Source organism: Tachyglossus aculeatus, chromosome X1 (genome assembly GCF_015852505.1).
Source record: "Tachyglossus aculeatus isolate mTacAcu1 chromosome X1, mTacAcu1.pri, whole genome shotgun sequence".
In the NCBI taxonomy this organism is placed as follows: domain Eukaryota; kingdom Metazoa; phylum Chordata; class Mammalia; order Monotremata; family Tachyglossidae; genus Tachyglossus; species Tachyglossus aculeatus.
Genome location: NC_052101.1, coordinates 86,305,615 through 86,325,258, shown reverse-complemented (window position 1 = coordinate 86,325,258; position 19,644 = coordinate 86,305,615). Strand labels below are relative to the sequence as shown.

Genomic DNA, 19,644 nt, shown 5'->3' with positions numbered 1-19,644 from the left:
ATGGCTTGGATGTGAGGGGTGAACGAGAGAGCAGAATCGAGGATGACACCAAGGTTGCGGGCTTGTGAGATGGGAAGGATGGTAGTGCCATCAACAGTGATGGGAAAGTGAGGGAGAGGGCAGGGTTTGGGAGGGAAGACAAGGAGTTCAGTCTTGGACATGTTGAGTTTTAGGTGGCGGGCAGACATCCAGATGGAGATGTCCTGAAGGCAGGAGGAGATGCGAGCCTTTCAAACTCCTCTGTATACTCCTGGTGCCCTTCAAAAGTTTGGACCATTTTACTGCTCGTCTGGTGAGTATCCTTAGGTAGCCAGAAAAAAATTCTTCATAAGCTGCATAATCAAAATCTTCTGGCCTTTCAAATCCATATGGATCAATTCTGGGGATCCGCTCCATGCAGGCCGGACAGATGGACAGCTGGAGGGCTGCGGTGTGAAGTTCAGGTAACCACCTGCTCCTGTCCCCACCCCCTGCGGGGGTCCCAGGGGTCCCGGCCTCCTCCAGGCCATCCTCCGCGGCGGCAAACCTGGTAATCCTGGCTCTGCCACTTATCTGCTGTAAAGCCTTCATTCTTTCAATCATATTTGAGTGCTTACTGTATGCAAACACTGTACAAATCACTTGGGAGTACAACAGACATTCCCTGCCCACAATGAGCTTACAATCTAAAGGACCTTGGGCAAGTTACTTCCCTGGGCTTCCCTCATTTACCTCATCTGTAAAATGGGGATTAAGACTGAGCGCCCCACGTGGGACATGGACAGTGTCCAACTTGATTAGTTTCTATCTAACCCAGTGCTTAGTACAGTGCCTGGTGTATAGTAAGAACTTAACCACTTCAAAAAAAAAAAAACAGTCCAGTGGGAGGATATGGTTTAAAAAAAGAGGTCAGTGGGTAGAAACAAGCCCCTGGGTGGAGGAGGGACCCATCTGTTAAACTGGTTCACCAGACAGGCTAGGCAAAGGCTACTCAAATCCCCACAGAGGCTGAAAAGGTGGAATGGAAGGAATCATGGCCCAAGGAAAGAATTCTACCAGGAGCAGGAAGAGAAAGTCTCCACCTTCTGGCCCTTCCTTCTCAGAATTTGTAGCCAAGGATTTTTTTTTTTTTAAATAAAGAGAGGTTCCAACACTCTCAGGTGGAACAAAGGTCCTCTGAAGCCACAAAGGGACTGAAGCAAATCCGTAAGACAGCATTAAAAGAGGGGATGGGGAAGATGAAAAAAAGAGCCTTCCCTAGGCTTCAAAGGTAATTACTACCCCGTGCAAGCCAGCAGCTTGTAGATGTTTGGGGGTGAAGGGGAGATGGCAATAAACTTGGTGAGGTGGAGCTATGCAAGCAAATAGGAAGTGGAAGTCAGAGGAGTCTTACTGCACCCTCCTCCAGCTCAGGCCAAAATTAACTTACCTGAGAAGAATCCTCACTCCTAGGCATCAAGAAAAGGGAAGGGCTGAATCTTCAGCTTTCTAAGAATCACATCCAGAGGCTGAACTCTTTTTGGTTAAGCCTTCCCACCCACCAAGGAAATAGACCCTTCAAGCTTTTCCAAGTTGAGTCCTGGGCATATCCAGGAACTATAGCCATAATCGCCAGTTGTGGACCTTATCAGCTCTGGAGAACAGTTTTTGGTTCAAGTGTCAGAAAGAGGGTTATCTTTATCAACATATTTAGAATATAGTGGAGAACCTGGTTCTAGGTGCTGGAGGACTGACATCTGGAAACCTTAGGATATATGATGAAATTCCTTCAGGAAGGAACAGTCAAGCTCAAGAAGTAGTGTGGTCTAGTGGAAAGAGCACGGGCTTAGGAGTCAGAGGACCTGGGTTCTTATTCCGGCTCCACCACTTGTTCCCTGTGTAACCTAGGGCAAGTTACTTCACTTCTCTGTGCCTTAGTTACCTCATGTGTAAAGTGGGGATTAAGAATGTGAGCCCCATGTGGATCAGGGACTGTGTCCAACTTGATTCGCTTATATTTACCCCAGTGCTTAGTACAGAGCCTGGCACATAAGCACTTAAATATCATTAAAAAAATTAAAAATGTGACAGGACTGTATTCTGTCCTGTCACTGTATTCTGTATTAGAGAAGCAGAGTGGCTCAGTGGAAAGAGCACGGGCTTTGGAGTCACAAGTCATGGGTTCAAATCCCGGCTCTGCCAATTGTCAGCTCTGTGACTTTGGGCAAGTCACTTAACTTCTCTGTGCCTCAGTTCCCTCATCTGTAAAATGGGGATGAAGACTGAGCCCCACGTGGGACAACCTGATCACCTTGTAACCTCCCCAGCGCTTAGAACAGTGCCTTGCACATAGTAAGTGCTTAATAAATGCCATTAGTATTATTCTTCTAATATCTACGCTGTAGTCACTTTGGGTCCGCTATGTAAAAAGAAACCCCTTTTTTATGCACCTCTCAATTTGAGTGTTTGTGTGAAGAACACTTTTTATAAATGCTTGGGAGAGTACTGTATACCAGAGTGAGATAAACATTAAAATAAATTACAAACTATGTACATAAGTGTTGTGGGGCTAAAGGTGGGATGAATATCAAGTGCTTAAAGGGTACAGAGCCAAGTGCATAGTCCATGCAGAACTGAGAGGGATTAGGGGAACTGAGGGCTTAGTCGAGGAAGGCTTCTTGGAGGAGATATGATTTTAGTACGGACTTGGAGGTGGGGAGAGTGGTGGACTGTCAGATAATAACAAATAAATAATAATAATGATATTTGTTAAGTGCTTACTATGTACCAAGCACTATTCTAAGCACTGGGGTAGATACAAGGTAATCAGGTTGTCCCACATGGGGCTCACTGTCTTAATGCCCATTTTACAGATGAGGTCAATGAGGCACAGAGAAGTTAAGTGACTCAAAGTCACACAGCTGACAAGTGAGGGTGCTGGATTAGAACCCACAACCTCTGACTCCCAAGCCCATGCCCTTTCCACTGAGCCATGCTGCTTCTCTAAAATATGAAGGGGGAAGGAGTTCCCAGCCAAAGGCAGGATGGGGGGGGGGGGGGGGGGGGGGGTGTCGGCAGAGAGATAGACAAGATTCCAGCATTAAAGAAAAACAAGCTTTCAGTACCACCCCTACATAGTGCTTTCTTTCAAATCACCCAGAGGGGAAAAAAAAAAAAACATAGCTATGTATTTTTATGGACAGCACTATTTAATTCACAATGTGACAACTTACTGTGGCATCACAGATAAGGACCTGGATTCTAATCCTGACTTTGCTACATGTCTATATGACCTTGGGCAAGTCATTTCACCGGGCCTCAGTAACCACATCCGTAAAAGCGGGATTAAGAGTGTGAGCCCCATGTGGGACAGGGACTGTGTTCAAACTGATTAACTTGTATCTACCCCAAATTTAGTATATTGCTTGTTGCACAGTAAGCACTTAATAAGGACCATTATTATTCCAGTGCTTAGTACAGTGCCTGGCACATAGCACTTAAATACCATAATAATTATCATCATCATCATCATCCCATGTTCTGCCAGGGATCACCAGTAGTTTGAGCTACCATATCTGGTTCATGTGGCACTAAAGTGTTTGAGAAGTTTAATTTGGTATGTGCGACAGGCTTGGATCTTACAGCTAGAGGAAAAAGTTGAGCACTACAACTGTTCTGTAGGGCTTCAGTTTGAACTGAGCTCATTGATCCCACTCAACTTGTCTTTCCCTTGCATGAGACCCAGAAAGGCAATATATCAAAGCACCAGAGTTTTCAGAGCTATATAAAAAGCTGGCTATTCCCAGTCCTTTGATAATGTGATCTTTGGATCTAGTTTTAGGTACATGGTCTGGAGGATTTGTATGCAAAGAGAGTAAGAAAGACGCTGATCTTTAAGAAAAGGTGTTTCCTTTTGGGAGGTCTGTGTGTCATACTTGGACATTTTGGAAGAAAGGGATTGAAACTACTTACACAAACTAACTACACAAAGATGTGTGTGGGTAAAAGCAGAAGGGTTACTATGTGCTATTCTGTGAGTGATTTGAAGTAGGTAGTTTCAATCCCCTTCTTCCAAAATGTCCATCTCTCTCTCTCTCTCTCTCACACACACACACACACACACACACACACCCTAAAGCAGTCTAGATTCAGATTTTTCCATAACATCCATTTTAAAAAAAAAAAGTAGGTAGGCAGAGTGTGTGTGTGAATCTTAGGTCATTTCTTACCCACCAGCATGATAAGATTGTAGTTATTTTCAGCACCAGTACAGACTGTGCTATTGCATCATTTTCTAATAAATGTTCCAAGCCTGAAATTTTTCACTCAGGACAAATGCTCTGTCTTTTTAAAGAGTAAGTCCCATCTTTCAGATGTAGCCATTTCTACCAGCTAGAGGCTAAATCAATGGTTTTTGAGTGCTTCCTCTGTTACAAACCACTAAAAGTGCTCAACAAATACCACTGAGGCTCATGTCAGGATGAACTAGGTCATAAAAGCATACAAAAACTGACAAATGGGCATGCTTATTTTGCTCAAGAATAACTTTGCATTCTTAAAAATGAGATTTCTAGGTACCATCTGGAAGTATCAGGAGAAATATAGCTATCATCAAATCACTTGCCCTACAGAGCAGATGAAGAACTTGAGTTATCTGGGTAATCCACAAATCCAATTAGGTCACAGTAGTCAACTCTCAAGTTTTTAGGTGTGGGAATCAAGAGAAAGTAGAGAAATATTGTGTGGGAGTGGGGGGCAGGGGGAGAAGAGGAGAAATCAGCTTTTGAGGGAGACATTGAATTCCAAAGTCCAAGTAGAAATTCCTACATGTTTCATTTGGATGTTCATAATTATGGTTTGTTACTGCTGTTGGACTACTTGATGATTGATAAAGTCTGAGGTTGTATACTCCCATAACTGTGACACAATCATTCTTTGAAGACTTGTTTCCAGAAGAGTGAATCTATGAACTAGGTCACAGTGACTAGACTACACAGCACAAAGTCAAAGGAAAAGCTGGAAATTAATATTTGATCCATGTTAAAAAAAAATCCATCTATGATTCTAGATCCAAAATACATGTATTTAATTTTTTAATTTTTTTGGGGGGGCATGCAGCCAATAAGACAGAATTAACTGGATAATTCACTTTGCATCTGAAGACCTGGTTAATCACTGATTTCCAAAACACCCAGAAAGAAGGGGAGTTACGGGGGAGGGTTGAGACAACCTTAATACGTGAATTTAGTCTCCTTTTGCAATTCTAGGTAGAGCATCTGCTTCCCTTTCTAAGGGAAACTCTTAAAAAGGACAAAAGTAGTAATAGCATGCCACTATGTACTTCCCAAGCGCTTAGTACAGTGCTCTGCACACAGTAAGCACTCAAATGCGACAATGAATTTTAAAGCCTAAGATAGGTAAGGTGTTTCACTAGTCAGGGCCATCCTCAGGGTAATAATATTTATTGTGGTATTGGTTAATCAGTCAATGATGATGATATTTGTTAAGCACTTACTATATGCCAAGCACTGTTCTAAGAGCTGGGATACAAGTTAATCATGTAAGACACAGTCCCTGTCCCACATCAATCATATTGATGATGCCCACATGGGGCTCAGAGTCTAAATAGGAGGAAGAACAGGTATGAATCCCTATTTTTCAAATGAGGGAAACAGGCTCAAAGAAGTGACTTGCCCAAGGTCACCTAGCAGGCAAGTGGCAGAGTGAGAATTAGAACCCAGGTCCTCTGACTCCCAGACCGACGCTCATTCACCTAAGCCATGCTGCTCCTCCGCTAATCAGTGCAATTTCCCCAGGGTCCTCCCCACAGAACCCTGACCGTGCATGAGATGCCAGAGAGCTGCTGCCATGTGGGATGGCAGTAATATTACCCAGAAAAGTTACCAAATCCCCTTTTCCCCTTGCAAACCCCAGTAGCAGCAGCTCTCCAAAGTCTCACTTCCCCCGCCCTGGGGAGTTCTAGCATTTCTGGGGAGGTGGGGGCAGAGTGCCTTGTGGGAGCCCTGCCCCTACCCCACTGTAGGGAGGATGGAGGAAGAAACTTCCACTCAAAACAATAACCTACTGTTCACCAATGGCACCTCACAATGGGTTAGTTGCAAGAGACCTAAAAATTCTCAACACTTTTGATTTGTCCAGGAAAATGACACTGCCTCATTTTAAAAGAAATGGGTTAGTCCTTACAACTCTTCCCACCACCAGATTCTGACACCTGGAATCCCTCACATCATGATGGAAAGTAAGGAGGGGGAAGGTGTGAGAAGGAGAGGGGGACAGGAAGTCCTACACATTGCTTTTACAGTTCCCAAAGCTTAATACAGTGCTCTGCACACAGTAAGTGTTCAATAAATATCACTGATTGACAGTTGGAAGCCTTCCCCCAGGCACAGGGAATGAGCTGGAGGTCTAGAGAACTAAGTTTGGCTACTATCAACTGTTTACAAATTATTCAAAAAAGGCCATGCTGCATTTGAGTTTCTCAATACTCTGAGCAACAGCCACCCCACATTACATATATCCGAAGGACATAACTGGCACCAATTGCTGACATACCCCGAGATCCTTAAGTCCTACCCTGGAAGTTATAATCAGTTACTCCAGGCAATTCCTGTTCCACCCCGTCAAGAACATTTCCTGACCTCGGAACTCTGCCCCCTCCCCCCCCACCCAATATTTTTCTCCCCTTTTTAAAAAGAGCCTCTAGAAACAGGGAAGAGGGAAGAGAGGGATTCACAATATAAATTTTACATACCTGTAGGACCTGGTTGTCGTGTCTGGGCTGTTCTGAAATGAACACTAACTCTTTGCAAGTCAACTGGGAGAGGGAGGGGAGACTTCATGATTCAGCTGGGGTAAGTTCCTTGAAAATGGGGCATGCCTGTACTGTATCTGCCACCCAAAACAGATATTGATAAGGGTTAAGCGTTTAGTACAGTGCTTTGCACACAGTAAGCATTCAAATATGATTGAATGAATAAGGGTTAGTCTGGGTGATGTCTTTAGGTGCCTGGTATGTTAACAGTAATAAGTTCCTATATCCGAATCACTCGAGTCTAAGCTAATATCCTCTGGTTAGCAAGTACTGGAAGCAAAAACTATGACTTTTCGTCTCATTGAAGCTGTTGCAATTAAAGAAAAGACCTCATGACAATTGTGAGGAATTCTGTTTTTCAGTCTAAAGAGGTCAAAGGGCAAGACAGCCCATAGCCCAGAGTTCACATCACCTCCTGAGGGACAGGCAATGTGTCTAATTCCCATTTGTACATTCTCTCCCACCACTTAGTTCAGTGCCCAGCACACAGTAAGCACTTAATGCTTCTACCACTACCTACATGCCATCTCTTGGAAAAAGTCATTTGACAGCTGTGTTAGAGGGTCAGAAGTCTCACCCAAATATAAAAAGCTTCTGAATATAGCACAGCACTTTTGCTATCTAGAGTAATCAGACCATGCCACCATTATTTTTAATAGTCTTTCTCCCCATTTTATAGTTGAGGGAACTGAGGCCCAGAGAAGTTAAGTGACTTGCCCAAGGTCACACAGCAGGCTGACGATGCAGGCACAAGCCTCAATTAGAGAAATTTGGCTTTTATATATTAATGAAGGCAATTCAAACTCACAATACTTGAGAATCACATTTCTGCTAATACTAGAAGTTCAACAACAAAAAAACCCACCCCAAAGAGAATGCTTTCAGACATTAGCACTCCCTGTGCTATGAATCAGTTAACAAAAACAGTATGTCAATTCCTCCTGTTAGAAGGGAGGGATACAGTCAAGTAGCTTATTATATGCTCCAAAAGACCAACTACCTCCTTGTAGCACTCCCCACAAACAAAAAAAAACCCCCAGATGTTATACAGGAATGCACTGGGAAAGAAAACAACAAAAACCTTTCTTGAAAGATTGCATCCTTTTCTGGGAACCTTATGGAAAAATTATGCAACAGTCACACAGTTGTCATGGTTTTCAATATTCAATTTCTTTAGGGTATTTAAGTGACTATTAAGTGATTATTATGTGCCAGGCACTGTATTAAGTACTGAGGTAGATACAAGCTAATCAGGTTGGGCGCAGTCCACGTCCCACAAGGGGCTCACAGTCTTAATCCCCATTTTACAGATGAGGTAACAAGCACAGAGAAGTTAGGTGACTTGCCCAAGATCACACAGCAAACAAGTGGAGGAGTGGAATTAGAACCCAAGTCCTTCTGTTTCCCAGGCCTATACCCTATCCACTAAGCCATGCTGCTTCTCTTCAATTATTCCAGTAACTCAGAGGCTGAATATACAAGCTCTCAATTTTTCATCACACAACACCTCCTGCTTTCGTTGTGTCTGCTGCTAGTGGCAGTTTCCCTAGATTTATTAATAATACATTAAACCATTTCTCAATTTCCCTCTTCCCCTCCCCCTGCAAATATGGATCTTTCACAGTGAAAACATTCCAAAACTGCTCCTAACTGCCAACAACAGGACTGGAAAGGAGGCTGTTCTGTATCTGCAATCAGGTTTTGTAACCAAGGTCAACAAGGCAGGACTGAAGGTGCAGTCATGAGCACTGGTAACTAATTCCCTTGGGCTGCACTTGGTTATACCCCCAGGTTTGTCGGTTCAGTAGACGGTGCGGCCAATTGGAGAGGACTTTAGCTGGACAAATGGGCAGGACGACCTGAAATTCAAGCCCCCTGAAACAGGAACCTTCCCTTTTGAAGCAGGATTTGCTACTGCCTGTCTTTCGGCCATTTCAGAATGAGACTGAAGAAAACTGCCTTTCTGGGCAAACCAGCAGTTCTCCCACCTGTGACGTAGCTGAACTTTATTAGTGAGGCAATGCACAGGACAAGAAGGAACCCAACAGGCCAATATGGCCTTCTGGTGACTGGTGGGTTGTGGCAGCAATATGGTATCAGCCCAAACTATAGGCCCGGAGAACAAATGTAGTGTCAGACCTATTTTTTTTTAAATAGCTGTGAGACTTGGACCTACCAAAAATGCCACATCAGCATTCTAAATTATCAATGTTATTTACTGTGTGCAGAGCACTGTACTAACTGCATGGGAGGATACAACAGAGTTGGTAGACACATTCCCTGCCCGCAACAAGCTAACAGCCTAGACGCAGTTGCAACAATGCCACCTGCAAAGCAGTACTATCAAGGGGTAAAATGGGATTTAAAAAAAAAACAATGTTTTGGAACCATCAATTCAACACTGTTGAAGGAGTTTTCATCATATCCCACCTTCGCTGGGCAGCATATGTGAGGAGAATGGGCAGCAGCAGGTTGACCAAACACATGCCTATGGTGAACTGCAGAAACCAGTTTGACATGCAGTCAAACTTCAAATAACGTGGCATAGCAGGACGGCCAGGAGACAGCAACAGTAGAACGATTGGCTGGAGATATGGCAGTTAGAAACAACGTGATTCTTAGCATTCTGAACCTCCTGAATAATAATAATAATGGTATCTGTTAAGGGCTTATGATGTGCCAAGCACTGTACTAAGTGCTGGGGTGGATACAAGCAAATCGGGTTGGACACAGTCCCTGTCCCATGTGGGGCTCACAGTCTCAATCCCAATTTTACAGATGAGTTAACTGAGGCACAGAGAAGAAGTGAAGTGACTTGCCCAAGGCCTTTGACTTGTGACACGTCCTTGTGACTCCCAGGCCTGTGCTCTATCCACTACACCATGCTGCTTCTTAACTCCAAGAGGGAAAAAACAAAATGATACCAGGCACTGTTGTTAATAAGCACTTTGTGCAACAAGGAGAGAAGCAGCCTGGCCTAATGGAAAGGGTAAGGACCTGGAAGTCAGAGGATCTAAGTTCCGATCCCAGCTCTGCCACCCACTAGCAGCGTGACCCTGGGCAAGCCACTACACTGTTCTTTCATCTGCAAAATGGGGATTAAGACTGTGAGCCCCATGTGGGACATGGGCCGTATCCAACCTGATTAGCCCAAATCCACCCCAGTGCTTAGAGCAGTGCCTGGCACAATTGTCATAATTACTATAAGAAAAATAAAATGGTCTTTAGATGCAAATGATGTGGAAATGATGGTCAGTTGTACCTTCGTTTTGTCAGTCACACGCACTTGATAAAAAAAATTCCAATCAAGTTAAAGCCAAAAGGACTGATATGTAAAACAAGTATTTTTTTTTTTTAAAAGCCTCCTTTCTTTGTTAGAAGAGTGGAGAACTATGGTTGTATGTTTTACTATTTAGCACCTTTGGTCAAAAAGTGGTTTGAGAGTAGGGTGAAAGGCATACAGTACAGTCAATTCCAGCTTTATGTTTTTAGTAAATGACTGTGACTTCCTTGATAACCTGTACTAGCGTCTCCTCTCCCTGATGGTCAATAAGTTGCTCTTGGTTTAGTGAAACCTCTCTGACTACATAAAAAACAAAGTTTCTCAGCACCCCCCACCTAACAAAAAAAAAAAAAAAAGAAAAAAACTTCCTATACATTAGTTTCACTGCTCTACTCTAACCATCCCAATTCAATTTCTTCTCATGACATTTTCCATTCTTTAAAAGTCACCTTGCCAGTGCTCTGGACTCTGGCATTTTTAAAGCATGGTGATCGCCTAGTTGCAATGCCACACAGTGGAAGGATTATGTCTTAGTTTTTGCACAATATACTCCTGTATCATTCCAGCCCCTTGTTGGCTTGGGAAAAAAAAAAAGTGAAAGCAAATTAGTTTGTTTTCAGTTACAACGCTAGGTCTTTCAATTGCATAAATGTCTTAAGCTAGCCTTTCCACATCCTGTCCTCGGACCTAAGCCAGCCTTCTTCTGACTGTATTAGTGTCATCAAGGGCAAGCACAAACAGCTTTCCACTCATCCCTACTGAATTTAAGTCCATTTTGTAGGACATTTTTCCATTTCATCAGAGCCTGAGATCTAATCTGGTCTTTTACTTTTGTAACCCCACCTGATCTAGGATCATCTGAAAATTTGATGATCTTTTCTATCTATTTGTACAGATAATCAATAAAGGTATAGAGCAGTACTGGCCCCAGGGTTGAACCCCGTGGGACATAGGTTTTTCCCAGAATGTCCCTCTGAACTAGTCAGCCTTGAAGGCAGTCAGGGACAGCTGGGAATCTACTTAATAGTAGGGGGAGTCAGACCATACTTTCATAGCTTGTTGATGAATCAAAACCCTTAAGGAAAATTGGAAAAAGAAAAATAATCTACACGTACTATTTCCCCTGGAAGATACCCTTTCCTCTATGAAGTGCGTCTGGCTCAGGATTCCCTCCTCCCTGAAAATAGAGTAATACAGGTAATCTAAAATTTCTATCTCCTCTCCATTACCAAAAAAAAAAAGGGGGTGGGGGGGGGAGTGCTCACAATATTAATTTAATTCAGAGATACAAGCCTGCCAAAGATGACTAAAAAAAACCAAACAGCCAGAGAAAATAAACAGGGCATAAGCTAACCTGTAGTCTGGAGAGCCTACTTTCAAAATAGCACCGTAGACTCAAATGGATCTATGCATGCTCTTTAAGAATGGAGTCCATACAAATCTTATAACACCCTCCTTAGATAGGTCTGTAGCAGATAGGGGACATACAAAAAATAAACCCAAGTTCAAAAGCAAAGCTTTCTCAGAGAACTTGGGCTCTAATTCTGACTCCACCAGTTGCCTGGTGTATGACTTTAGGCATGTCACTACCCTCAGCCTCAGTTTTCCCATCTGCAAAATGGGGATTCAATACCTGTTCTCCCTCCTACTTAGACTGTGAGTCCCAGATGGGAGAGGGACTACATCCAATCTGATTATCCTGTATCTACCCCAGCACTTTGTAGTGCTCGGCACATAGTAAGCACTTAATACTACGATAATTAATGTCTAGGAGTCCACAACCCTCCAGAGGGTTAATAAGAACCTAGAAAAGTTAATGAACCAGGACACCACCCAGACTCTAGGACAGAACTCAATCTGGTATTCTTCAGATCAAAACCATCTCTGTAAGAGTAATATGGAGCATAAACACAATTTTGATATCAGTAGCAACAGTATTTGAGCACCTACTTTATGCAGAGCACTGTAATTTGTTCCAGGCACCTTCAGGTGTTGAAGATGCAGTCCCTGTCCTCAAGAAGCAGACAAATTGATAAATAGATATAAACAGTAAACATAAGTGCCAAGGTGACTGATGAAATGCTATTAAGAAAGGAGCGACAGGGCAGCATAAAAGCTCACACACACACACACACACAAAAAAAAAAAAAAACCCCCCAGAATACTGCTAAGGTGCTGTAATTGTTAACCAATAGTATTTACTGAAAGCTTACTGTGTTCAGAGTACTGTACAATATAACAGTTGGTAGGTACATTCCCGGCCTGCAAGGAGCTTACAGTCTAGAGGGAGACAGATGTGGAAATAAATTATCAAAACAAGGGCCAGCCTTTCCATGTGTACACTGTGACTGGCACCATGGATCCCACACTGACCTTTTCAAGTCACATATGTACTCAGGTGAATTTCACCATGAGCAGTGACAAATACAAAGGAGAGATATATACATAGGAATGAGATGGCCAAGAAGGTGGAAGGTTATATCATACATTTAATCTTATTTATTGAGCACTTACTATGTGCAAGACACTGTACTAAGCTCTTGGGAGAGAAGGCAACAGGACAGGACTTTCCCAGGCCAGGGCATGGCATGAGCAATGGGTTAGAGGAAAATTAAAAAAAGACAAGAAAAAAAAAAAATCACAAAGCTAAGGAAGGAATGTGGCAATATGAAGAGAGAATTTCCTAGGCAAAATACCTAGAATGCTCTCTAACCACCTAAATTTAAACAAAAAGTGGTAAAACCCTCTTGTCAGAGTCGTGCTGGCTTTCACTTTCCCATTCAATAACCCAAGACTGCTGATGCTCATCTGTCTTTTTTATAGCTACAGAAGAAGTTCATAATGTAATAATAATAGCATTTGTTAAGCACTTACTATGTGCAAAGCACTGTTTTAAGAGCTGGGGAGGTTACAAGGTGATCAGGTTGTCCCATGAGGGGCTCACAGTCTTAATCCCCATTTTACAGATGAGGGAACAGGCACAGAGAAGTTAAGTGACTTGCCCAAAGTCACACATCTGACAATTGGCAGAGCCGGAATTTGAACCCATGACCTCTGGCTCCAAAGCCCAGGCTCTTTCCACTGAGCCACGCTGCTTCGCATGTGCTAAAGCAGATGTGGAAGGCTCAGAAAACAGTTAAAATGTCCACATAATTAGAATTATCCCCTTAAGTGATGCAATAGGGATAGATTCTGGCCATAATTTGATACAAATCGACACCTCTCCCCTCACTCACTATGATAAAACTCTTGAGACACAGGAGTTCAGAGGACCATATTACCCAAAAAAAAAAAAAAAAAACCACTCGGTTGTGACAAATGAATGGGATGATAGGGATTCAGCATGGCCTAGTGGTTGAAGCATGGGTCTGGGAGCCAGAGGACCTGGGTTCTCACCCCAGCTTTGCTACTTGCCTGCTATGTGACCTTGGGCAAGTCACTTCACTGTGCTTCAGTTTCCTCAAATGTAAAATGGGGATTCAATACTTGTTCTCCCCCCCCCCCCCTCATGAAACAGGGACTATATCCAGCCTGATTAACCTATCTACCCTGCACTTAGAACAGTGCTTGACACACAGTAAGCACTTAAATACCATAAAAAATGGTACTGAACTTAACAAGTCTGCAAATGATGTTCACAAAGACAGAATAACTGAAATACTTCATCTAAAGGCCTCATCTTTCTAACCAAAAGTTTAACACACTCAAACACAACAAGACTACATGCACACTTTTGTAAGTGTCCACGAAAGAGATACAAGGGGTGAGGGGGAAGAGGAAAGGGAGGAGAAACCTAAGATGAAGTAAAAAGATTAAAAAATTAGAGTTGACTACCTTTTATAAACAAAACACTGGTCTTCTAAGGAGCTGGACGTTGGATAGATATGTGAAGCTAGGCACCTATATACATATTGTTAAATAATATTTAGTGCTTAGTACAGTGCTCTGCACACAGTAAGCGCTCAATAAATACGACAATGAATGAAATACTAATGTCTCCCCCTCTAGACCTTAAACTCATTGCAGGCAGGGAATGTGTCCACCAATCCTGCTGTATTATACTCTCCCAAGTGCTTAGTACAGTGCTCTGCACACAGTAAGTGCTCAATAAATACAATTGACTACGTTGAACCAGGACACATCCCAGACCCTAGGACAGAAAGCAAATAAAATAAATATTCTAATCACTCTAAGTTAATCTTAAATATTCACTACATTCTACAGCTTGTAAATTTGGGTCAGTTACTGCTATACCAACTGTGGACAGTTTGACATTTTCTCTCTGAAAAGCAAAGCAAGTGAGCCAGGTGTGATGAAAAGATGGCAGAGGGGGTGGGAGTCGGAGGAAAGAAACCTTTGTCCTCTCCATCCAAACCGCTACCCTGCTCGTTCAAGCTCTCATCCTATCCCGTCTGGACTACTGTATCAGCCTCCTCTCCGATCTTCCATCCTCTTGTCTCTCCCCACTTCAACCCATACTTCACGCCGCTGCCCGGACTGTCTTTGTCCAGAAATGCTCTGGGCATGTTACTCCCTCCCCTCCTCAAAAATCTCCAGTGGCTACCAATCAACCTACGCATCAGGCAGAAACTCCTCACCCTCGGCTTCAAGGCCCTCCATCACCTCGCCCCCTCCTACCTCACCTCCCTTCTCTCCTTCTACAGCCCAGCCCGCACCCTCCGCTCCTCTGCCGCTAATCTCCTCACCGTGCCTCGTTCTTGCCTGTCCCGCCGTCGACCCCCGGCCCATGTCATCCCCCTGGCCTGGAATGCCCTCCATCCCCACATCCGCCAAGCTAGCTCTCTTCCTCCCTTCACGGCCCTGAGAGCTCACCTCCTCCAGGAGGCCTTCCCAGACTGAGCCCCCTCCTTCCTCTCCCCCTCCTCCCGCTCTCCATCCCCCCCACCTTACCTCCTTCCCTTCCCCACAGCATGTATGTTTGTACGTATTTATTACTCTATTTATTTTACTTGTACATATCTATTCTATATTTTATTTTGTTAATATGTTTTGTTCTCTGTTTCCCCCTTCTAGACTGTGAGCCCACTGTTGGGTAGGGACCATCTCTATGTGTTGCCAACTTGTACTTCAAGCACTTAGTACAGTGCTCTGCACACAGTAAGCGCTCAATAAATATGACTGATTGATTGATTGAAGAGCCTGAATCCTCTAACAGCACTTGAGGTTTACCAATAAGTACCAGTTTCTTTTAGCCCCAACCTGAAATAACTGTAACTATGGGTGTAATTACTCCCAGACATTCACACTTTCACTGTTTACAGTTCCAAGAGGTGTGAATCTTGGCTTTCACCACTCAAAGACCTCCATCACCAGTATTTATTTAGCACCTACTTGTGTTAAATATATACATATATATATATATATGTTTGTACATATTTATTACTCTCTTACTTGTACATATCTATTATATTTATTTTATTTTGTTAGTATGTTTGGTTTTTTCTGTCTCCCCCTTCTAGACTGTGAGCCCTCTGTTGGGTAGGGACTGTCTCTATGTGTTGTCGACTTGTACTTCCCAAGCGCTTAGTACAGTGCTCTGCACACAGTAAGCGCTCAATACGATTGATTGATTGATTGCAGAGCCCTGTACTACACTTTTGGTGGAGTACAACCAATGGTTGCTCAACCCTCTGGATTCAAGGATAAACTCCTGACCAATGGCTTTAAATACACTCAAATTAGCTCTTTTCTCCCCCATTACATATCCTCACTCTTCTTCCACTACATCACACACACACACACACACACACACACACACACACACACACACACACACACACACCCCTCAAGCTAACCTCCTGTGCCTTGTTCTCACTTGCCCAAGGTCACACAGCAGACATTTGGCAAAGACAGAATTCAAACCCATGACCTCTGACTCCAAAGCCCACGCTCTTTCCACTGAGCCACGCTGCTTCCCCCATCTTGAAAGCCCTCCAGGAAGCCTTCCCTGATCATGCTCTTGTCTCCCTATCCTATTCCACAGGCCCCCCTGACTCCCAACTAAAACATCACCTAAGCACTTCGGGCACTCACTTTCCACCCTTTTGCGGAAAGATCGTAGGCAATTTAAAGGTAGGTACTGTGTATAACTCAACTGGACTCTCCCAAGCACTCAGTGCAGTGCTGTGCACAGAGTAATAGCTCAGTGCATACAAATGAATCAAACATTTTTTAAGTCTGAATAAAAATGAGTATACATTAGTCCAATTCACCAACAGATCAAGGTAGCAAAGCCTAATTTTCCTCAGCTTCCCTAAATTTCCAATTATTTGAATTAGCTTCCATGCCAATTTGAACAGTTTTTGTTTGTCTGTGTTAACTCTACCGGCATATTCATCTCAAAGAATAACTGCACTTGTAATGTCCATAAGTCACCAGCCCAGTCTGAAGCACTTGCAAAGTGCTTAGTCCAGTGCTCTGCACCCATTAGTCAGTGGTATTTACTGAGAACTTATGAGTACAGAGCACTGTACTAAGTACTTGGGAAAGTCCAAGACAATAAAGTAAAATAAATGCCTGTTTACTTATTTTGATGTTTATCGTCCCTGTCCCCGGTCCCCCGACCCCACACTATTAAGCCCATTGTGGGCAGGGATTGTCTCTCTTTATTGCTGAATTGTACTTTCCAAGAGCTTAGTACAGTGCTATGCACATAGTAAGTGCTCAATAAATACGACTGAATGAATGAACAAGAAAACATATCGCTAAGGGGGAGTGAGGGGGTGGGGGGTGGGGGGTGGGGGGAGAGGGAGAGGGAGACCCACAGAGAAGAAATAAATGGAAGTTCAGAGTATTGTGGGTCCTCCAATTCTTTTTTCCAAGAACACACACACAGGGAGTCTGGCACCAAGAAAAGTGTGACAGTGACAGACAGGTCTGCTGCTATGCTTTGGTATTTGACAATATTCTGCACACTACCTACTCCTCTGAAACAGTGGAGTGCACCTACCCAATCCCAAATTTTGGTGATTACAGGGCATTTTCAACAAGAGAAGATGTTCCTAATAACCTTACTTGGTCTGTTACAGTGAAGATTTGTCCTGTTCCATTAGCATTTGTAGGTCATCATCCCCCACCCCTGATTCAGTGGCACACGGTGACAAGGTGGCTGATCAGGTACTCAGCTAAAATGGGAGAGATCGTTTTAAAAAAAAGTTTAAAAAAAAATCAGGAATTTGTCAGGACAGTACTCAGAGACTGGGTTTATATTTTGCAGAGGACAAATCACCCGAGGCCCAGGAAACTGGTAGGATACTTCACCCACAGGCCAGAATGAGATTCTCTTCATCATCCTCTCCCCCAGCCAGTCTTACACTCCCACACTAGACACTCCGACACTAGATAGGCCCCAATCACCCTTACAACAGACCACTCCCTTTCTTTCACCCATCCCCTTCCCCCAACCTCTACTATAAGAATCAGGCTCAGAAATAAATACCCTGAGGTTACATTGTACCTTCTCAAGCACTTAATGTAGTACTGTACACACAGTAAGCGCTCAAATGGTCGGTCTATCCACGCCCCTAGCGACTCAAAATGCAGTGTGCAAATCATCCAAGAGAAAAAAGGTGGATAGGACATATGTCTTTTAATCCAGAGATGTCAGTTCCCCTTCTAGCTCTTCACAGTCTCACTACACCTTGGCAGGTCTCAATTTCCTAGGCTTCCTCACCTACCTTACAGAGGTATTATTGATTCAATGTCTGCAGGGTGGCTTTACATTATGACTCACATTTCAGGAGATCTTGTGCAAATTTAAGATGTTTTGCTAAATGGAATAAGCCAAATGACGCAGAGGCATTATCAGGAGCAGGGAGGATAAAATATCATATTTAATCCCACATTAAGAAAAAAACCACCCATAAGCTCGTAATTGCTTCCTATTATTGTATCGCAGAAGAAACAAAACACTTTAGATCAACTCAATGGCTACACAGGGAACCTGGGGCAGCATTCAACTACCGTACCTTAGGTTGGTGCAATTGCCTCCAGCGGCCCTTAATTTCCTGGTTTTAGTTAGCATCTGACCAATAACCACCTTTCCTACTAAGCGTTTCACAAATACTGTAAATACAGGTCCTACCTACAACGCCAATTCCTCCCACACACACCCTACCACTCACCCCAGTAAAGCTTAACTCAATGACCTGGTCCGACTACAGAGGAAAATTCACCAACAGCACTGCAACCCCGTATTTCCCAGGAAAGCAGCAAAAAGACATGCTGGCCTGGTATGTGTAATGTTAAATGTAGCTGGCTCCTCCAGGATGCTCAGAGCTCTTTTGACTCTGCCTCTTCCTCTGTTGCCGTCTCCCTCTCCAGTTATCCCTAGAGTGCAAGAGTTCACTCTCTCACAATGCTGCGTGATAACAAGGTACGAGACGGCAGAAAGTTCCACCCTGAGGGATCACGAGTGCAGTGGGGTAACTGGGAGACAAGAGGGATGGTGTGCTAAATTAAGCAAAAGGCAAGGTGGGGGAGGGGAAGAATGAGGCAGGATTACCACCCACTCCTATTTTGGTAAATCAACCCAGGCTCAGCTAAAGGGCGGGAAGTCTGTAGTTCGGGCAGATAACCGCCCCCCACCTACCCCTTCCCAAAACCCCTGGGTCACTAACACAGCCAAAAAAGTATGGGCAAGCGGCCCTTTCGCCCCACTGCGGCCCGGGTCAGCGGATACCACCGGCCCCAGGCGGCAGAAAAGGCGCTCCTGGGAACCCCGGGTGAGTTGCTGGGTTATTCCTCCGGGACAAAAAGGCTGGACTAAGGTCCCCCAGTGCCCGTGAGACTAGGGCCGGCCAGCGGGGAGCCCTACCCCCCAGCCCCCCATCAGGAGCCGCAGCAGCGTCTCCGCGGGAGCCGGCAAAGTCGGCCGCGTCTCCTCCGTTCCCCACCCTCGGGCCCGCCCTGGCAGTGGTGTCCGATGGCACGCCGGCAACCAGCCGGCTGTCTGCCCGTCCGCCCGCTCACCTAACACGACGGGTGGGCGGCGGCCGGGGGGCGCGGGGACGCCGGGGCAGGGCAGGATCAGCAGGAGGCAGCAGGCGAGGGTGGGCCCCAGGAGGGGAGCGCGGCCGCCACGAACCGCAGGCGAAGGCATGGCGGGCGAGCCTGAGGAGTCCGTCAGTCGGGCGGCCCGGGGGGGGCGGCTGGCAGACCTAGACAAGGGACCACTGGGCGCCAGAGTCCGTCACTGAGGAAGCCGGGCCGGCGGCGACCCGCTTAACCCCGCCGCCCCTCGCCGCCCGACCAATCAGAGCCAGGGGGCCTGCCCCCGCCCAGCTCTTGGCCCCGCCCCGCCGAGGGGAGGAAGGGACAGGGGGAGGGAGGAGGCGAGATGCATCGCACGCCGAGAAGGTGGATGGGAGGCGGGCTCCAGCCGCCCCATTGCTTCTCATTCATTCATCCATCTATCCATCCATTCTTTCATTCGTATTTATTGAACGCTTACTGTGTGCAGAGCACTGGACTAACGCTCCGGCCCGATCTCCCTGAAGTGACACTTTTTCGGAGTCAACTGGAGTCCCCAGTACTGTTCGATCACGCGGTT

The 19,644-nt window shown here is 44.8% G+C and overlaps 1 protein-coding gene across 1 annotated transcript in view; it reads right to left on the bottom strand.

The window, feature by feature from the left end:
- Positions 1 to 19,232, bottom strand: part of PLA2G15 (phospholipase A2 group XV) — a 46,670-nt gene extending 27,438 nt beyond the window's left edge. Inside the window, exon 1 of the mRNA XM_038740766.1 lies at positions 19,065 to 19,232. Within this exon, the coding sequence (XP_038596694.1) occupies positions 19,065 to 19,194 (130 nt within the window). The 5' untranslated portion in view covers positions 19,195 to 19,232. The remainder of the gene's footprint in view (positions 1 to 19,064) is intronic.
- Between the last annotated feature and the right edge of the window lie 412 nt (positions 19,233 to 19,644).